General features: G+C 39.0%; 1 protein-coding gene across 1 annotated transcript in view; it reads right to left on the bottom strand.

The window, feature by feature from the left end:
- Positions 1-393: 393 nt before the first annotated feature.
- hsd17b4 (hydroxysteroid (17-beta) dehydrogenase 4) overlaps positions 394-19,219 on the bottom strand; it is a 32,866-nt gene continuing 14,040 nt past the window's right edge. Inside the window, exons 12-25 of the mRNA XM_023264408.3 lie at positions 18,317-18,429; positions 11,645-11,757; positions 11,258-11,381; positions 11,001-11,052; positions 9,857-9,928; positions 8,106-8,209; positions 7,927-7,992; positions 7,451-7,520; positions 7,185-7,291; positions 4,862-4,948; positions 4,647-4,733; positions 4,318-4,456; positions 2,069-2,196; positions 394-1,078 (exon numbers count right to left, since the gene is read on the bottom strand). Coding sequence (XP_023120176.2) covers positions 989-1,078; positions 2,069-2,196; positions 4,318-4,456; positions 4,647-4,733; positions 4,862-4,948; positions 7,185-7,291; positions 7,451-7,520; positions 7,927-7,992; positions 8,106-8,209; positions 9,857-9,928; positions 11,001-11,052; positions 11,258-11,381; positions 11,645-11,757; positions 18,317-18,429 — 1,352 coding nt within the window. The 3' untranslated portion in view covers positions 394-988. The remainder of the gene's footprint in view (positions 1,079-2,068; positions 2,197-4,317; positions 4,457-4,646; positions 4,734-4,861; positions 4,949-7,184; positions 7,292-7,450; positions 7,521-7,926; positions 7,993-8,105; positions 8,210-9,856; positions 9,929-11,000; positions 11,053-11,257; positions 11,382-11,644; positions 11,758-18,316; positions 18,430-19,219) is intronic.

Raw genomic sequence — 19,219 nt, 5'->3', positions numbered from 1 at the left:
AAATCAACAGCAGGGTGGTGTATCGCTACTCTTGGATTTTTCTGCCCAGAAAACACACAAAACAGGCACCCACCAATAAAAGCGTCGCTCTTGAGCGCTGCTAGTGGCCAAATCTTCCACGGTGAACCACTAAACCCGCAAAAACTTACAAATTTATCCACCTGAGACGTCACCTTTTAAGTTGATGGTGCTGCTAATTTTCATATCCAGGAGGTACAGAACAACAAAACCACTCATTTAGAGGAGTGTTTCTGGCTGCCTGGCTCAATTTTAGCTCTGTTCTAGCTAAATACGCCAATAAAGGTGCAAGTATTACACAATGATGTTACAGCGTTTGAAAGCAAGACAAGAAATATAAAGCTGTGGGTTGAACAAGTATCAAACAAACAGGAATGAGATTTTATTTCACTTTAATTTCAGAGAAGAGCAACCACTACGCTCATTACAATTGCATGGACGTTATTAAAAATCAAGATCGGTCATTATTATCAGAGCTTACAAAGCCTAATTTAGTCTGCAACTCAGATTACATTGATCAGACACATAAAACTGTTTCTGACTTGGTGAATTAGTATTGATGAAATCACCACTGACCACTAAAAAACTGGCTCAGATTTTAACCATTAGCACTTCATTCAGATTAACTGTAATAGATACAGGTTTGATCTTACTGAACAAAAATTAGAACTTTAGGTGCCATTGAATTATTGTTTCTCCTGATGGAAATGGCTGAAGACGTGAAAAGCAGTTTATAAATCTATGCAAGTTGTACAAAAAGGAAATGTCTTATCTGAGACAGCCTGCAGTGGAAGTTTAATTATGGAACAAAGTTCAATCTGAAGTATTGCTAATCTTAGTGAGTAATTTTGTTGTATTTCCCTTGAGAGGCAAAGCGTGTAAATACAAACACACTACACAAGGAAAGCAGGCAGAAGGAGGGAGCTGACGGGTTAGTTCCTCAAGTCGTCTGATTGGTCGGCCGAGGAGCTCACAGCTTGGCGTAGTCCTTCAGGATGACCTCCAACTTCTGACTCAGCATGATGTTTCCTCTAACCTTCAGTTTGCCAGAGAAGAACGCCTAGCAAGACAACAAAGACACAAATGAGCATTTTTTTGTTTGTTTGTTTCCAAGTAAGCACAAAGTCTCTTCTGTTAAATAGCAGGCTGAAATGTTAGTTGTTTTTCAGCGCACAGGGAGCAAAAGGGGGCCAAGACGCCTGCAGCAAACATCTCACACAATTGAAAAAGCAGCAAGCCAGGGTCTCGTGCAAAAGGGAATATGTGACCACTGGAGTTCTGGCAGCAGAACAATGGAAGATTATTCATATTCATGAGTGTGCAGCAGAGAAGTCCCTTCACTGGGTGAACTGAACTCCTCTCCTCTGCTAAAATCAATCACAAGCCAGGGTTATCATGACCCTGGATGACAGCTAGCGGTGTCCCTCTCAACTCCATCAACTAATCTTTCCCAGCTTCTCCTTTCATCATCGGAGAGAGTGGAAAGGACCCCGCCTGAGGGATCTTCAGCATTGCAGCCTGCTGACACTCATCTTATAGCGCACACACACGCACACACACTTAGACACACACACAGATCAATATCAAGCGCTTCAGGAAGCAAATAAATTCTGTACAGTGATGGCCACTCCCAGTGACAGATGAGATGCTACAGACATAACAAGCGGTGTCGATTGATTAACCGCGCCGAGTGCCTTCTGAAGCAGGTCTGATAGATCATCGCTTCCATTTTTAATCAGACACGACGAGATCAAGGATGAAGTCATTGCCGATTGAAGGGCCCTTCAAAGGCACTTTCTCTTTAATTAAAATGTACAGGAAGCAATTTTAACATCGTAGAGAAGACGGGATTTAAAATACAAGGCTATATTTTCATCAAAACCCTATTGTCATAAGTTGTTTTGGCATATTTGGCAAAACTTTAGCCACATTTCTCTTCTACGAGAGCGGATAAATAATTAAACGTGCCGGAGTAAACAAAGTAATTCACTAGCTAATTAACCTTTTTTTTATAAGATATAACAGAGAGCGACTGTGACTGACTGCTCACCTTCTGAGGGTTGACTTTCCCCTGCACCACCTCCATGAAGTCTTCGTCTGACACCGTGAAGGTCACATCCGCCTTTCCGCTGTAAGGACCTTTGTGCAAAGAGCCGCTGCCGTTCTTCAGATCAATGGCTAGTCGGAGAAAAAAAGCCAAACAGAGACGGACGATGGAATAAAACTTCATCGTGACGGCTTCATCTGCTTTGCTTCCACAGCTCACTTGTGTTTAGAGTCATTATTCAGTCGTTAGCACAGATCTTGTCTGGTTCCAATGGTTTGTTGAACAGCTTGTGAGCAAAATGTTAATTTGGATCGAATTAACTAGTCGATTTTATTGATATTTCAGCCTTGGCGTGAGAGTGTAGCATGTGATTTTTGAGTGTAGCCCTGAAGAGACTGACAAGGGGTTAAAACAGAAGTGAAGGGAAACAACAAATTTAGTAGGCGACACGCCAGCGACAATTATTTAATGCTGACCGGAGGTTTGTGGTGTTATAAATCCATCATAGCATCAGTCCTGACCCTGAAATTTAAACGAGCCAAACATGAATCATCTGAGCAACATGAGCAGCGGCCTCTTCTGTCAGATGTGTTTAGCAGATTAATCACGGGGTAAATTCTATCCATCTTAGCAAATCTGGGCCATCTTCTTTTTCTTTTTTTTGTGACATTTTTGCGATCTTGTTAAATAGTGACAGTAGAGAGAAAAGCAGGCGAGAGCAGGGGAATGACGTGGTGTCATCTCACCCCTGGACCTTCCTCTTGTAACGGCCTCGTGGTGAAAATCCATTTTTATTGCGTTTTGAGGCTGATGTAAACTTGGAAGTGTAAAATGGAAGCCGTTAAGATGTGAAGACATTTACTTCCGCCGTTCCTCAAGCCTCCCTGAAGCTAGATAACCTTCCAGCTTTACAAGCCAGTAAGAATTTTACTGGACTGCTATGTTCCAGCTGACAAAGCGCTAGCCGTTTAGCTCTGTCTGTGCCCCCTCACTGCCTACTGCCTCTGAGTTGAGGCATTCAGAATGAGCAGCTGCCTCACAGTCTGCCAGGTTTATTCACTTTTTTTTCAAGCTGCTTCTGCTAACTCAAATATGTCTGCCACAAACAAAGCACAACAACTGTTGGCTGCAACACTGAACACAAGAGTCTTCATGCACTCCCAGCATCTGAGGAACTCCAGATCCAGCAGGGTACTTTAGTTTTTGATGGTGAAATCCTCTGTGTAGCTATTGTGGCTAAAGCTACCTTTAGTTCGATCATATGCCCACAGGTCAGAACTATGTGAAAAATGTAATGCTGAGGGCAAACTCAGACAGTTTGAAATGAAAAAACAAGGACTGAGTGTTGCTGTGTTTTCAGGTGACTCTTCGACTGTTGATCTGTATGTTTCTTTCCTGCTCTCTGTGCTCATATATAATGTATTTTAACGTAGCAAAATTCCCAATATAGCTGTTCTCATTTAGATATTTTTCTGTTTCTGTTGTCAGATAACGGAATGAGTAAGAAATATTGACTGAAATGCAGTCTATTAATGCTACATGTTTACCGGAACTCACTTAAGAGCCATTTCCAAACTGCATCTTTGTACCGCTAAGATACCAATTTGTTATCATAATGCTGTCTGGGCAAACTCACCATAAACACAAGTTCAAAAAAATGGCTGAATTTAGGAGCATTTCCATGTAAAATGAGAGATGTTTAGAAGCTATGGAAAGTCCTGGTCGGCCTTGCGGTCAACAGCAGCAGTCGAACAGGGCTAAACCTCAGGGGTGCAGTCATGTTAAAATGAACCATTTCTACGGTATTTTAACTGAAAAATTATACCGTTCTGGAGAAATGTAAAAGACTTTCATGAATGCACTTAAAAGGGACACAATATGGGGCCTTTAAAGGACTCTTAATGGGACCCTCCTTTCTATCAGAGCACAGAAGTTACTTCCAAAAGTTTTCAATTTATCTCTTAATTCTGATAAATCATAAACATCTTAGCTCCCAACACAGCTGAGAGATTTATCTTTCCGTGCTCTGATTTCAGTAGTTTTTTCTTTCTTTCTTTTCTTTTCTGTGTTGCATTGGGTATACAGCACTAGCACATTAATATCTTCAGTCGTCTTTTTTTCACATTTTTTTTTTTTTTGCTACAAAAACTACTCCATTTGCAGCAAAGTAATGATCCGAGTTGAACTGATATTATCCCCATAATGCAATAGCGTTGTGTGTGAAGCGGCTGCAAGGCATTCAGTGCACTTACTCCACTGTGCAGCGGTCTTGCCATCTTTAGTGATCTCCCAGCCGAACACAGCATTCACCTTCTTCACCAACTCCGAGCCCAAGTCTTTGATGCGACGACCGATTTCTGCAAACACCAGCTCACTCTGAAGGCCTCCACCCTGCACAAAAGGTAGAAATGATAGAAACATTCATCTTAAAGCTCATTTGTGGATGTCTATTTTCAAAAGCACAAACGAATTTAGTCTAAATCACCAACAAAACTGAAAGGAGATGAGACTTAAAGTTCCATGAAAGAATGTAATAAAGGAAAATGAATGAGGTTTGTTGAGTATTTTCAGACTGACGTACCTGCGTGAGGTTTTCTGGAGAAGCTTCTGATGCACCATGTAAATCCACGTAGGCTCCAGCGAGCACAACAGCATCTGTCTCCTTCACCTGTACGAAAGAGACGAATGCTGATTAGAACAACACATGCAAAACATTCAGGTAGGACCAGAGAGCAGCGCTGAAACGACAGATCAGACTCATTTATCCACTGAACCATGCTGCTGCTGAATACTCACTTTGCACTGGATGTGAATTCTGTTGCCTTCCTTCCACATCTCAGTCTGTAGCGACTGACCAGGCATCACCGGCTTCACAAAGCGAACCTGAGCAAGACAGACAGGGATTAAGCTAAAAGAGGGTGATGGCATCAGTGGATCCGTAACTAAGTCGTTTTAGAACATTTAACCACCTGGATTCACCCGATTCCTTAAACTGTGCCAATTTCTTGCTCGTGTTAACCTGATATGTGCCACTGCTTCATGTGTAGATGTATGTTTTTGAGGTTTTACTTTCACATTCAAATTGTCATATCAGCCACCTGTGCTTTTCTCTCAGTCAGGTCATAATTTACATCCATTTCTGTTCAGACTCATATAATATATGTAGTGAAGATGTTGAGATGTACAAGTTCAATGAGACCAAAAAGAAACAAGAGCCCAATTTCTTGTACTCATTTACATCTCTGGCCAGTTAAAATGATTGTGAGTGAAGACACTGTTGTAGGAATGACAACAGTGTTTTTGTTCATGCAATTTCTCCTTAAGGCCCACAGGGAATTTCTTCAAATTCTGTACGAATGTTCACTTGGGCTTGATTAAAACTCGGTGGTCAAAGGTCACCATAATCTCAAAAAACACGTTTTTGGCCATAATATCTGTGCATAAATTACACACATTTCACACAAATGTGTAATATGATACAATTATGAAGTGATGACCTTTTAAATCCAAAAGGTCAAAGCTCAATTTCGCTGTTAGATCATGATGTTCTGCAAAAACACTTCTCTGGTTGTTATTCAAAACCATAACTCAGGAACAGAAGGGAAACTGGATGTAAACTGCAACTCGGCTGGTTGGTGGAGGCATACATCTGGATGGTTACTCTAGGCCTTGTCCATATGTACATGGATATTATTCAAAACGTAGCTTTTTATAACCTTTTTGACCTTTCGTCCATGCATTTTCAGCTCACTGAAAAGAGAACTTCTGGTAAACTCCTACCGGGGTGAAGATATTCAGAAACTGTATTTGCTGTATTGATGTGTACACAGGTAGATTAGAGTTTTGGCTTTGCATGGCAGAACCAGAATCAATTTTATTGTTCAGTGGGTTTTCAAAGACACTGAATTCGACATGGTGTTTTTGTGCATAACAGTAAAAAAATAAGACGTAGAAAAAGAGCAACCATTGACTTTCATTACAATTCACAGACAAAAATATTTCTAAAAACGTTGCAAGTCAGTAGACAGTAAGTGTTACAAGAGAGAAGACATCTCATTCTGAGCTAGTCAGCAGCCAAGATGAGCCAACCTTCATGTCAAGAATCATCACTGGTGATGAGAGGAAGGTCTGCAGCTACCACCAAAAGGAGAAACAGCAGGTCTCACAGTGGAAGAGCCCACAGGTTCCAAAAATCAGACAAGTGATAGGTCAGGAGCTCACCATCCTCGTTTTCTTCAAGATTTGCGTTTTTGTGCACGGGGAATTTAGTCCCCTAGACTCCAACTGTCAAGCCAGAAGTCTACTTGAATGTCCTGATGGGTTTGAGGAAGAAAAACTCGGCTCAACCTGAACTGTGGCATAATGGCATGTGGGTGGGTCCGTGGTCATAGCAACAACAACACCATCGCTGTGACTGGTAGGATAGGTGGAGCTGCGACTTTTTCTGAGGTTACGTGGAAGGCGCTCATCTCAGACAGTGCTTGATATGTTTACATAACAGTTCTTTGAAGAAGTACTGGGTTTACTGTTTTGCTGCACAAGGTTACTGCTTCAGTTGGTCTGGTGGCCAAATATAAACTAGATACAGTTTTTCAACGTAATTTTTCAATCAGCCCTGTTAGTGTCAATGCTAACCACTAGAAAAATGGTAAACGTGCAATTACTCTTCCATTATTTTGCAGAACAGAGGTGTCACAATCAGTCCACAATTGATTCCCCGTATTCCTGGATGCAGCCATGGTCAGTTAGCCTACTGGAACCATTAACAGTTTTTTTTTCCCAGCAAACATAGCATTCGGGTTATATTGCCACGTGTTGGTTTGGCATGCTCTTAGCAGCACTTCAACTGAGTGTTTGCGTTTTAATATGGAGGGTTTTTTTTGAGAACAAAGGAAGAAACACAAAAAATACCCATGTACATATCTGTGGACTTGGCCCTTTTCTGAAGAATATCTGACTTTCCATTAATGACCTGAATGAAAGGTCTGGGTTACTTTTCTCAGAACTCATCAGTAAGAGAAAATTAGTGACAAACTCTCTTAAATCACTTCTACAAGAGGTCCTTGTGTGAGAACGAGAGAAAATGTTTGACAGAGCATAAATCAAAAGTAACACTCACCTTGATAGCCTTGAATCTGGAGGGGTCATTGTTGGCAAACTGCTTGAGGACGTGTCTCGCAGCGAAGCCGAAGGAGCACAGGCCATGGAGGATGGGAGCCTTGAAACCTGACCAAAGAGCATTTCTAAGCACAAGCATGTTCAAGTATAAATGAGATCAAAAGACATCATTTGACCTAATATTCCAGGGAGAGATTTAGCCCTGACCAAAATAATTTACAACATTTCTGACACCCATTAATCCTCAACAGATGTGCAGACTCTCACCTCCCATGGCAGCAAAGCTGGGGTCTATATGAAGGGGGTTCCAGTCTCCACTCAGACGGTACAAGGCCGCCTGTAACCGCGGGGGAAACAGACATTGTTTAGATCTATATCTAATTCATAAATGCCTGAACTTTCCATACACAGATACGGGATGAAATGAAATTATCATGAAGGCAATAGAGGAGACACCTAAAATAAGAATGTCTTTGAAGTAGTATAGTTGCAGTCATTTAAATTGCTTAAGGGATTAGTTTTTTATTCCCCTTTCTTTTTTATTTTCTGCTGCATCATACAGTCAGCGTTCTTTTTTTTAATGTACAAGACAGTATGAAAACCTTGTTCAACACTTCTGCAGAACATTTTGTCGAGAACTTTATGATTATTTCAGAGGCACAAAACAATATGTCCTATTTTCACCCACATATTATGAATGCAGTTGATTTATTCTGCACCAAAACCCACACAGACACACTCACTTGGTCTCTTGTGGTCGAATCAATCACCACAGCATCTGGTGCCCGTTTAGGAGGCGGCACAGAAGCCTGGAGGAATTAAAACACAAATAAAAAAATAACTCAAATATGAGGCAACATTTAGTAATGATGTCTCATTTCTCTATATTTTTGGCGAAGCAACTCAAATATGGAAAACATACTTTGGCTTTCTCAGAGGTTCTCTTTCCTCCGAAGCCTCCAGCTCCAACCACAAACACTGAAAACTGGTTGTAGCAAACCAGCTCACCGCCGCTGTAGGTGTGCACTGTAAGGCAGCACAAACGTGTCATTTTATGTCCATTTTCATTGGTTTAAGAAGTATTCGGAAAAGTAAAAGCAATGCCACAAGGTAATAACAGCACATTACAAGTTCTGCATATAAAATTCTGAATATGTAATTGTGTAAATGTCCTGAAGAATATGTATTGTACACAAAAAACACAAAAAAGTATACATTACACATCAGATCAGCTCTTGTCAGTTCTATCAGAATCAATATTATAGTATTAATATGTAAGCAGCATATGAATGCTCTAATATCTACGGCAGAGAGAAGATTTAAACACAATCATACAGTTTCATCATTTTTTTCTTTTATAGTTAACATGTAAATATCCAGTTTTTATGCCATTTTGCTGGTTATTGTCTGGAATTTAACAAAACAGGTAAAGTTACTACTACTTTTCAATCCATAATACACACAATTTTTCTTTTACATAACAGCAAATATCTGTAAAATAATGATATTTTCAGCTGATTTAAATACAATAATGTAATAATAATGAACATCATAATTGGGATAGCTTAATGCAATAAAATCCATAAGATTTTCTAAAGTGATCGTATCATTTAATGGAAAATTACATTTGTAAAGGCATCTGTGTTTTGGTAAGAAACACTGAATGGAAACAAATTTACAAGGAGACGTGTTGTACCTGTAATAAATGCAGTGCAGTAAAAACTATGACATTTGTCTCCTAAGTGTAACTGAGTATAAAGAAAGGAAATATTGAAGGGAAACATCTCATAAGTCAGACTTCATGCATATTTTTAGAAATGTAAAATCTAGCTGCGCTGTTCCTGCTAAGACTGCAGTAAAGGGTGCTCATTTAATAGTACTAAATACAATAAAATCTATATTCTCGCTATTTTTAATCATTAAGAAGCTTTGAGGTTATAGTTTGTCATGTTCCAGAATGCTAAAGATACCGGTGTGTAGAGCATGTTGACTTCAGAGTGATGAAACAATTGAGTGTCCTTAGCCTGGCAATCAAACCCAATGATATTCAGCTGCCCACGATGCCACATACTGTCACATTAACTATAAACTGTGAGGAGAACACATGCCAGACACCAATCAGAACAGGAGGCAAGAGCGCCATGGAAACCGAATGTGAAGAAACAATTAGTAACTGTCAAAAGGAATCAAGTCCACTTTATAGTCAATGTGCTGGCTGATTAATTTCATTAGGTCAATTTAAAATATAACCAGGCATAAAGACAAATAAAGCTGCTTCTGCAGGGCGTTAGTGCGACGTGCTGTCTTCCCCGGAAATAACTTCATATTCACCCTAACACAAGCTGATAGTTTATAAAGAAATTTCATAGAATTCCCCTGTGCGAGTGCTCGGGGGAACCTGAGGTCTTGTGTTATTTGTCTTAAGTTGGATTAATTATAGATCAGAGTGGGTCTAATATCATCCATCTCTACGGAATTGTCAAACAAAAATATGAGCCGTTCTCAGTCCATTATTTCAGTCCCTGCAGACACAGACTGTAAATTAACTTTTATTAATTCAGCCTGAGAGGCAACTTTCAGGAAAAGAAACATTAAAGTAATAATAATAAATGAATATAGAATAAATACATTATATGATAAAAAAAATGCATCCTGAAGGATAAAGGAACTCACCATCCAGGAGGATGACGGCTCCAGAGCCTTTGTCCAACACGTCCGCTATGGTGGCCTCAGAGGTAAGCTTACCTAAAATGCAGTTTATCTTGAATCATTTTCATTTGTTTTATTTTCTACTTTTAGTCAAGTACATAGTGAGGATTGATGACATGGTTGTGTAATTCATGTTGACTGCTGAAAAGTCCAGAAGGTGATTTATTATTATTTTGAAGTATTCACACATTACTTGAAGGCTTGTCTTCTTGCTCAATCTCAATTAATCAATAAGTCAATCAGGAAATGAATCCTCAAAATATTAACTGGTTAATTTCATTTTCAAGAAAAGGAGCCAAACATGGAATAGTTACATCCAACTCAACTTAAAGATCTGCCACTTTTCCTTGTTTTACACGATAGTTACCAGAATATTTTGGAGTTTTTCAAAGCTGATCAGCCTCCCCAAAAGAGTAATGTGGGAAATGAATACCATTTTTAAAATATTATTCGCCTTGTAGAGATCAAGCTAGAAGTTATGTCACTGTCAGCTACCATTTTTGCTTGAAATTTAAAAACAGGAAATTCAAAAGCGGAGTCCCAAAGGTTAAAAAAAATAACTCTTTTACAATGCACTAAACAATTTACAGACAGCTTCTGGAGTCTTTGAGGATTCCTGAAATATCTTCAAAAACAGCAGTGGGTGTTGTTAAACGGCCTTCTGGCTTCCTGATGGATTGTCAGGGATTTATCTTTTAGAAAAACAAAAACCTTGCTCTGTGACTTGAATGTAAAGGCAATATAGAGGGCACAAACCGGGTTCAGACTGATCCACATGTAGACTTTATCTCAGTATGGATATGCTATGATAGGATGTATAATCATACAGTTAAAAATTGATCATGGCTTAAGATATAAAATGGCCCATTTTATTATTAGATTAATCATAAAAACAGGCTTGAAAGGACTTGCAAAGTTGATTAGTTTCTGGCCTAAATTATCTATTAAACTCAGACTGGTCCCACTTTTATGACATACAGTGACATGAATACAGGTATAATGACTGAGCAAGGCTCTAAAATTGCTTTTAATGCAAAATCTATAGTAATTCCAATAAGTACCACAAATGCAATAAACTGGATGTACTCTATTACCAGAGAGGAATTACCTGAGGTTGGCAGGGGTTTGTAAAGCTCCAGATACTGCTCTCCGTGCAACACCTGACAGAAAACATTGCAACAGCTGTGATATATAATCACACCAAAGTCTTAAAGCCTCATTAGCATGAGTAATGTGTCTACTGCTACTGCAAATGATACCATATGGATACAAATATGCATGCACATATGTACAGCAAACTCAACGACATGGAGCACACAAGCAAGATCACACACATCTAAGACACTGACATACATATTCTCTCACCTGTGTAAAATCTATGTTGAGTCCAGGCACTGAACTCAGGCCGCCCTCCATCATGGCCGCCTGGGAGGGAATGACCCCGAAGGTAGGGAGGCAGCTGAAGTCCGGAGAGCCTTCATACAGGAACCTACATTAAAATGTAAGTGTTAGTGAACTGTGAAAAAAAAACATGCTTTCCTAGGAATGGTTCATAGATGAATACAAATAAAAATAACTGCACAGATGGCCGCACAGGCATGTGTGTTAGCGTGGACGGATTCCAGTGATTTTCCCACTTAAGCAGGTCAAAGTAAAAGTAATGACTAAAGCAGTGATTATACCTTTTTTTTTTTCTGTTCAGTTTCACACAAGTTGGGGAAGCTACAGTCACGAACACATGTCGATGCTCACCGAAGATGGTCCGGATCCTTGGTGGACATGCCAACCCCCAGCGCATAGAGGATGCACTGGGTGTGGGTGAAGCTGAACGTGGTCGGTGGTAGTTTTTGTCCCACTGCCATAGACTGAGGGGAAAGGGGAGAAAATGATCAGATATCCTGTAAATTCAACAAAGAAAAAGAACATGCAACTTTAGGGTTTGCAGAAAAGTAAGAATACGCTTGTAGTTTAGCTCCACAGCTAAGACAAATGATGAGGCATACAGCCACATACAGTGACTTAATGACTCCTGCAACTGTGTGTCAACCAATCAGCCGTGAGACTAAAGCCTCCTGCCTTACATTGTGCAGGTTTTAATGTTGTGGATGATCAGAATAGTTGGAAACATACACAATCTGCAATTTTTCTTTCCTGCCAGAGCAACTTTCTACACGGTTACATGTGTTTTCAGGGTGCTAAAAGTAGGAGAAGCAATCAAGGTCACACCAAAGTGCAGCTGAAATATTTAAAAAGCAGTTTTAACAATAATTACAACCTCAAGGATAGCTTTGCAGTTTTTCAGTTTTCCTTGTCAGAATGTATTAAAATGTTTAATTTTTTTCTGCAGATAATGAGACTGCACCCAGCCAATTTCAACAAACTAAGTGGATATCCTCCAAAATAAATGACTTTTAAGTACAAAACTCCCCCTTTTTTGTTGCTAAAACCTCTGCATTGCAGCTGAGCATTGTCTTGGAAACACTGTCTGAAGGAAGACAAAGAGGGACTTTGTACTAAACATGCCGTTACTTTGGAAAGCTTCCACTCACTTAGTCTAACTTCAAACAAAATGAAGACGGGACATTTTGTCTTCCATTGCTTACATTGAAAGCGCATTAAGAGGTTTAACATTTAACATGAAAAGGAGGAATGATTACAACAAGCACAAAAGGTGTTTTACTCTTCATGTTGGCACCCGATTACTGTTTTTAAGAAAGATGTCTTTATTCCTTAATGTCTTTTGAGAAAAGACAGACTGAAGGAAAGGAAATAAAAGCCAAAAAATAAGCTGCAAGTAGAAAACACAACTGAGTAAACAACCATCAAAAGGCTACAAAAGCATCTTAGGATGAGAAAATATTAGAAGCTTCTTATCAGCGTAAAGTTGGCCTTACCATGTGTTTGATTTAATCTGTGATCATCAGCAGTCATTAGTTTGAGGACCCGTGTGATCTCACAGAGTTAAGAGGAATCAGCATTTCAGAAATGTACTCCAGGGCCAGACCAGGCAGAGCTTTGTGAGTGATCAGCACAATTTTAAAACGGGTTCCTGATCTTGACTGGTGGCCAGCGCAGGGAGGCCAAAAACTGAGCGACGCTCAATTTGAGCTTGCACTTCTGCTAACGAGCAGCCAGGAAATGGGCCGAGGCTCCTGAACAGGCCATCACAGTAATCAAGTGTTAATGACACAAAGTCACAAAGGCCCTTTTAAAGCGCCGTACGGTGGAGCCCTGAGCTGGACTGTAAATGTTTTAAAGCTCTCATCAATCCCAGAGCGAGATCGTCCGAAAGGGCTTTCTGATCATTCAAGACTCAAACTGATCATTATTTTTACATCACAGCACTGAAAGAAGCTGGAGAAACCTGCAGCAACAAAACTAATTGAATACCATTTTTAAAATTTCCCATTAGATGTTTCTACAGTTTAGGCTCATCTGCAGTATGTTTGATGTCTTTGTTATTTCTTTAGGTCTTCTTTGTAAATATATTTTACATATACATTTTTTTTTTTTTTTGCATAACATGGTGAGGTCTTTGTTTTAGCGGAGCTGCAGTCAGGACTACTGGGTTATATATTACATCATTATTTTGAAAGTATGCTTCGCAGTTTTAGTAGGGAAGGAGAAAAAAGAACAAAAACGTGTGATTTTTGCTGCAGTTCGTACCAAAAGAGCACATTTGTTGAGAGAATATGAACTGTAGGTCTGTAGTAGCAGTGATTCACTTAACATTTCAATTATTTGTTCACCATTTTTCTCAAGTTCAGTTACCTGAACTGAACCTTTTATGTTATGTGCACAAGATGGCTATAAAAGTAAGTAAAGTACACAAAACGGTACAAAAAAATGATACACTAGAATGCTACTTCCTGCTAAAGAAATAAGAAACAATCTTGTTGGTATAACACAAACCGCTTGAAGTGTAAGAAATCCTCCACTGGTGCTAAATTCCCAGAAAAACACCAAGGCCCTCGGTTTCTCAGTGGCAGCTACAGCCCCGTTTCTGTGCTGCAGAAATGCTGATTGTTTATTATTGCACTGAAAGCAGCAGTATTAAGGAGTTGGTTAGAACCTTGACATGACACACAGAAGAGTGCAAACAAAAAGAAGCAGTTGAGTGAAACAGAGCAGAAAAACATGTGAAAAGCCGCAGTTCAGCTGGCTCTTTCATGTCGACCAGTCTTTGGTCAGGGGAATGTTGTATTAAAAGTTATTCAGTAAAGAACCCTATAAACACACATCTGTGGAAACATAGCAGTCATAATTGTCCTGCAGTTACTCTTTTGTCTTATTAACAACCACTGTTAGCCATTACTTGGCAGAATGGTGAGATTCACATTCTGCATAATATCACCTCTCAGCTGTTGGAGAGCCTCTAGAGGCCAGTTTTTAATTAAAACTGCATTTAAATTTGGAAGTGGGAAATATTATGTTTTTAGAACTCTTCCTTCATCCCTTTACTGAGGATTTAATGGTATATGCTCTTAGATTAAAGCTGCAGTTGAGGAACCGGTGCAGTGTTGGCTCACTAAGGTGTAAAGTCAATCTACTTTGGGAGATTAAGGGAAAAAAATCCCTTTATCAAGATAAAACTTAACCCCGAAATAAAAGAGAGATCAGATTTTGGGGCATCTTGGTGTGTTAGTGGTTTAATATTAGATGCTGATGAAAAGCCTTGTGTTTCTCTCATTTCTTGTCTAGTCATGATCGCAGCTTATTTTATTAAAAGTAAAATACATTAAAATGTGATTTTCTTTCCTTCTTCAGGTATTTTAATATACAGATTTGTTAACTGAAATTAAGGCTGCAAACTATTACAATTTATTCACTATCCATTATTCTAACAGTTATTTTCATGATTCATTTATTAATCAGTTTACCAATGAAATGTCAAAATGGTGATAATTTTATTGCTTCTCAGTTATCAATATAGTTAAACTTCCCATTGACTGACTAAAAGCACATTTTATAATTTCCTGACTTATAGTGAGCCAGTAGTTTGGTTATATACAACCAGCATTTCCAGTTATAAAGCCTTCCTTCTTTGAGTGTTTGAGAATTGGCTCAGCTTCGGAGCAGTTTATGGATTTTTGAATTGCATTATTGCGTTACACAAAAAGCTGTTTCTGATATTTTCTCCATCCCATTTAGAAAGCAACACAGAAACACCTCTGTACTCAATGCAACACAGCACAATGGCACCATAAACTACTGCATCTGTAATTACAGTTGAGTCATTGCCTCTCTAAAACACAAACCCAACATTAAAATCCTGTTATTTTCTTGACATTTTGCGGCAAACACCTAAATGTGACATATAAGCACATTTAGAACTGTTAGTTGAGCAGTTGTAGCGGTGCAGCAGATTAAATACGGTAAATAAAAGCAAAGCAGCAGAGTGGCATAACTTAAGCAATACGTGCACCAGAAACCGTGACAAGGACAGAGAAACGAATGCATCTGAAATAGCCTGTGTGTCTGTGTCTGTGTGTGCGTGTGTGTAGAGCTACATGAATACAAAATACACACACACATACACAGCAACAACACACACATGGAGCACAAATCCAAGTCAGTTGAGGACACAATGGTTATGTTTGTCTTGAGGCTACAGTGTGACTCTGTTCCAAATCTCCAGTCCAGACATGCACACGCACACACACGCACACTAACACACACACACTAACACACACTCACAGAGGAGAGGACGGTGATACCCGGGAGTGAGCGTAAATCATTTAACATTTTAAGTAGTGGATCATGATATTATAGCTGTGCTGATGCCTGACAGGATGTAAAAGACGGGGTTTTTTGTGCAGATAGTCACAATTCAGCACATTTTATCCTGCATTATTGCCACACTTTCTTTGTGTTATATGGAAATTTTAGTTGGTTTTATTACATTTATAACTACTTTTTTTGGTCCAGTGTTAGAGTGAACTGGTGTCTTTTGCGGTGCTAGGTTAAATGACTTAAATGTAGCAAAAACACATTTATTGTGCCTTTTGTAGACATTTTTATGGCTTTTTACTTTAGATCATAGGTGTAAACTGCAACTATTGGACTGTAAGGATGGTCCAGCAGTGAATCACTTTTAGACCTTTGAGCAGTATTGTTACACCCTGACCGATTTATGTGGTGGATATTTGGCATTTTTCTGATTATCTGTATTGGTATTTTTATTGATTGATTATTGATAAATGAAATGTGCTACTTCAGGTCTGACACAGCCAGCTCTGTCTGGCTCTAGTCACTCTGGTCTCAACACGGTCCCTCGACCAGATACTGCAAAAATCGAGCAAAAAAACACGAGCTGTTGCCACAAAACAGGAAATCAGCCACTCTCACAGTGGCTAAGGCTACGCTAACGGCTAGCAGCTAAGTTAGAAGGCAGCCACAAATTGAGTCTGGAAATCAATAATTAAAAATGCTTTAAGATACAGACCTTACTGGGCAATACATATTTTAGAAAGCTCCATGATGGATTAAACAAAGAATTCATCCCGTATAAACTTCCATCCTTTAAATTGTGATGAGTCAGATGGATGCAAAAGGAGCAATTTCAAAACGATTTGGAATAAATGTTCCTAAATATCTGCACAATCAGATTCTGTCATCTGCTTGAGTGATATTACATACTACTGTCAATGTAGTTTGATTTTTGCCACAGGAATATAAGACAGTGGCTCTCGCTGCGATAACTATTTCATGCAATGTAATTGTACTTGTGGCTCAATGTTTTATTTAAGCAGTTCAGCCATAGGTGAGCTGTAACTAGTTCACTTTGTGGAATCCAGTGATAGGGAACACAGTAAAGTGAAGGAGCACCTATCCAGGGAGTCTTCACCGCTGCACTGTTGTGCTCCGACATCATTTGTAAATCGCGTTTTAAAAGCTAATGTGAGCAGACACTTGTCATATTTACAGGAGACATCAAAGCACTTATGTATGTTGTCAAGTTTTGCTGAGAAGGTTCTCATCATCCCTGAGTAAATACAGTGTGGCGGCATTAAAAAGTCATGAGTTGCCATGTTTGAAACACTCACTTTACAGCTGTGCACTTTCAGGAGTCATCACCGAGCAACCATTAAAAACATGTTCTCAGTAGGAGGAATTACAAGGTATTAGCAAATGAGGTAGAGAAAAACAGGGATGGACATTAAGTACCACTGATAAAAATGAGGTTAAGAACTAGCTGGGGAACTACACAAATCTGAGAGGTCATGTTTAATTTGCTCTTGCAGAATGCACCTGAGCACCCTCCCATTCAAACTGATTTACACCCATTTTTGCCCGTGCCAGTCCAATCAAAACCATGTTTTTCAATATAGAGTGGGTTTGATGCTTTGACTGTAAACAGGGGCAACATTGAGGCACTTTTGTAAACAACCAAGACAGTTTTTAAATAGAACTTGAAGTTTTATTTTCTCTAAAAGAGGAATTAACAACTGCAATTCAAGCCTTCACTTTTGAGAAGAGTCATTGCTCTGACTGGTTGTAGGTCTCTAATCAAAAATTAACAGAGATTTGAGACTAACTTGCACTTGCGTGTTTGTTTGGTGATGGCAGATTAGTTCAGAACTGCAGAGGCCACAGAATAATGCAGGATAAAGAAAAAAAAAGACAAAAGAAGGAGAAGGACGCCATGTAAAAGATTAGTAAGATGCAGTATGTGAGAAGAAAAAGCAGTGCACTGTGTTAAATAAAATACTTTTTAAGGCCTTTAAAATACCATATAGAATGAAATGTATTACTTGTTTCATGATGGTAAACGAAAGGGACGACATGGCCTTTTAAGTATTTTTTCACACATTTTCAAGACTTCCTAGCAGCAGAAAGTAACAGCCATTCCTAATGACAATTAACTACAATAATGCAAGTTAAACCCAGATAAGCAAAAAAAAAAATTAATTATTTATTTTAAAATGATTAGTTAATTTTTTCTCAGTTGAATATCAATGTTAGTCACAGCCCTCGTCTCACTATATGCAAATGTTCCACCAAAGCAATTCCACTCATGATTATTTTGACTGAAGCTGCATCCATTGCTTAGGACGATTATGACTAATTTAAAGAAATGTAAACAAGCGAAAGAGTTATTTTCCTCCGTAGCAGAATGATAGTGGGATGAAGTCATTATGTATGTCAGAATGTGCTGGTTAAGTGAGACAAAGGTTTTGCTAAAACCTGCCCACTAAGTGCTAACAAGTGTTTCAGTTATTGTAGGTAACTGTGCTGACTGATGCTTCCTAAAAGCCCACAATTGGACACAAACAGATTTTCTCATCTTACAGTGAAGAGCAGGCAAGAGAAATCCATTATAAAGGCAAATAAACTCATTGATTTTAAACACTGTTCAAGATCTGCAACCAGCCAATTGATTTCTGTCTGAGAAAAAAAGCAACAATAGCCGTTTATACTTACAGGATTAATCCCTGATGCCGACGCTGGTGAAGCTGCAGCCGCTGTCGAGTTCGCACCAACTTGGTCCTCTGACTCCATCCGAGACAGCACGCTCACCATTGACTGCAGAGATTCTACAGAAAGCGGGGACAGAAAGAGATTGATGATTCAGTGCCATTTGTTAAATTTAAAAATCCTCAGACTTTGCAGAAACACAGAGGTACTCACACATATTTTATGAAAAGATTTAACTTGTGTGAACAATCTCACTGACCATGAACCCATCAGTCGTAACCATCCTTCATAAGCAGTTTAACTAGTCCAGGTGAGCACTTTGTTAGCCAGATAAAAATTATCCTGGTAACTCTCCACTAAGGATCAAACTACGTTTGTTTTTGTTTTTTTGTTAAGACTAATATTGATGCTGATAGTAATTAAGAAAGGCCAATAACCAATATTTGGAACTGAAATACACTGCTGGTAATGTTGTCTTCTCTATTTTGTAAAGATTCCACTGTTACATAATTTTTATTTACTATAAATGTCCGTATCTTGAAGCATTATCATTTATTATTTTCCAGACTCTGTTTCAAGGTAATCTGTGGCTGCCTTCTAACTTAGCCACTAGCTGATAGCATAGCCTTAGCCACTGTGAGAGGAGCAAATTCCCTGGTTTGTGGCAACAGCTTGTGTTTCTTGTTCAGTTTTTTGCAGTGTCTGCTTCAGAGATATTTCTGAGACCACAGAGTGACGACAGACAGAGAGAGGAGGACACATCAGACCTGAAGTAGCACCTTTAATTCAAGAGTAATTGGTCAATAAGAATACCGATGCTGATAATGTGGAAAAATGCTAAATATCGGCCATGATAATCAGCCAGGCCGATGGTCGATCTATCCCTACAAGTTCATTTCATTTCTAAAA

This window comes from Amphiprion ocellaris, chromosome 6 (genome assembly GCF_022539595.1).
Source record: "Amphiprion ocellaris isolate individual 3 ecotype Okinawa chromosome 6, ASM2253959v1, whole genome shotgun sequence".
NCBI classification, from domain to species: Eukaryota; Metazoa; Chordata; class Actinopteri; family Pomacentridae; genus Amphiprion; species Amphiprion ocellaris.
The sequence above is the reverse complement of the archived record's forward strand: the minus strand, read 5'-3'. Positions and strand labels throughout refer to the sequence as shown.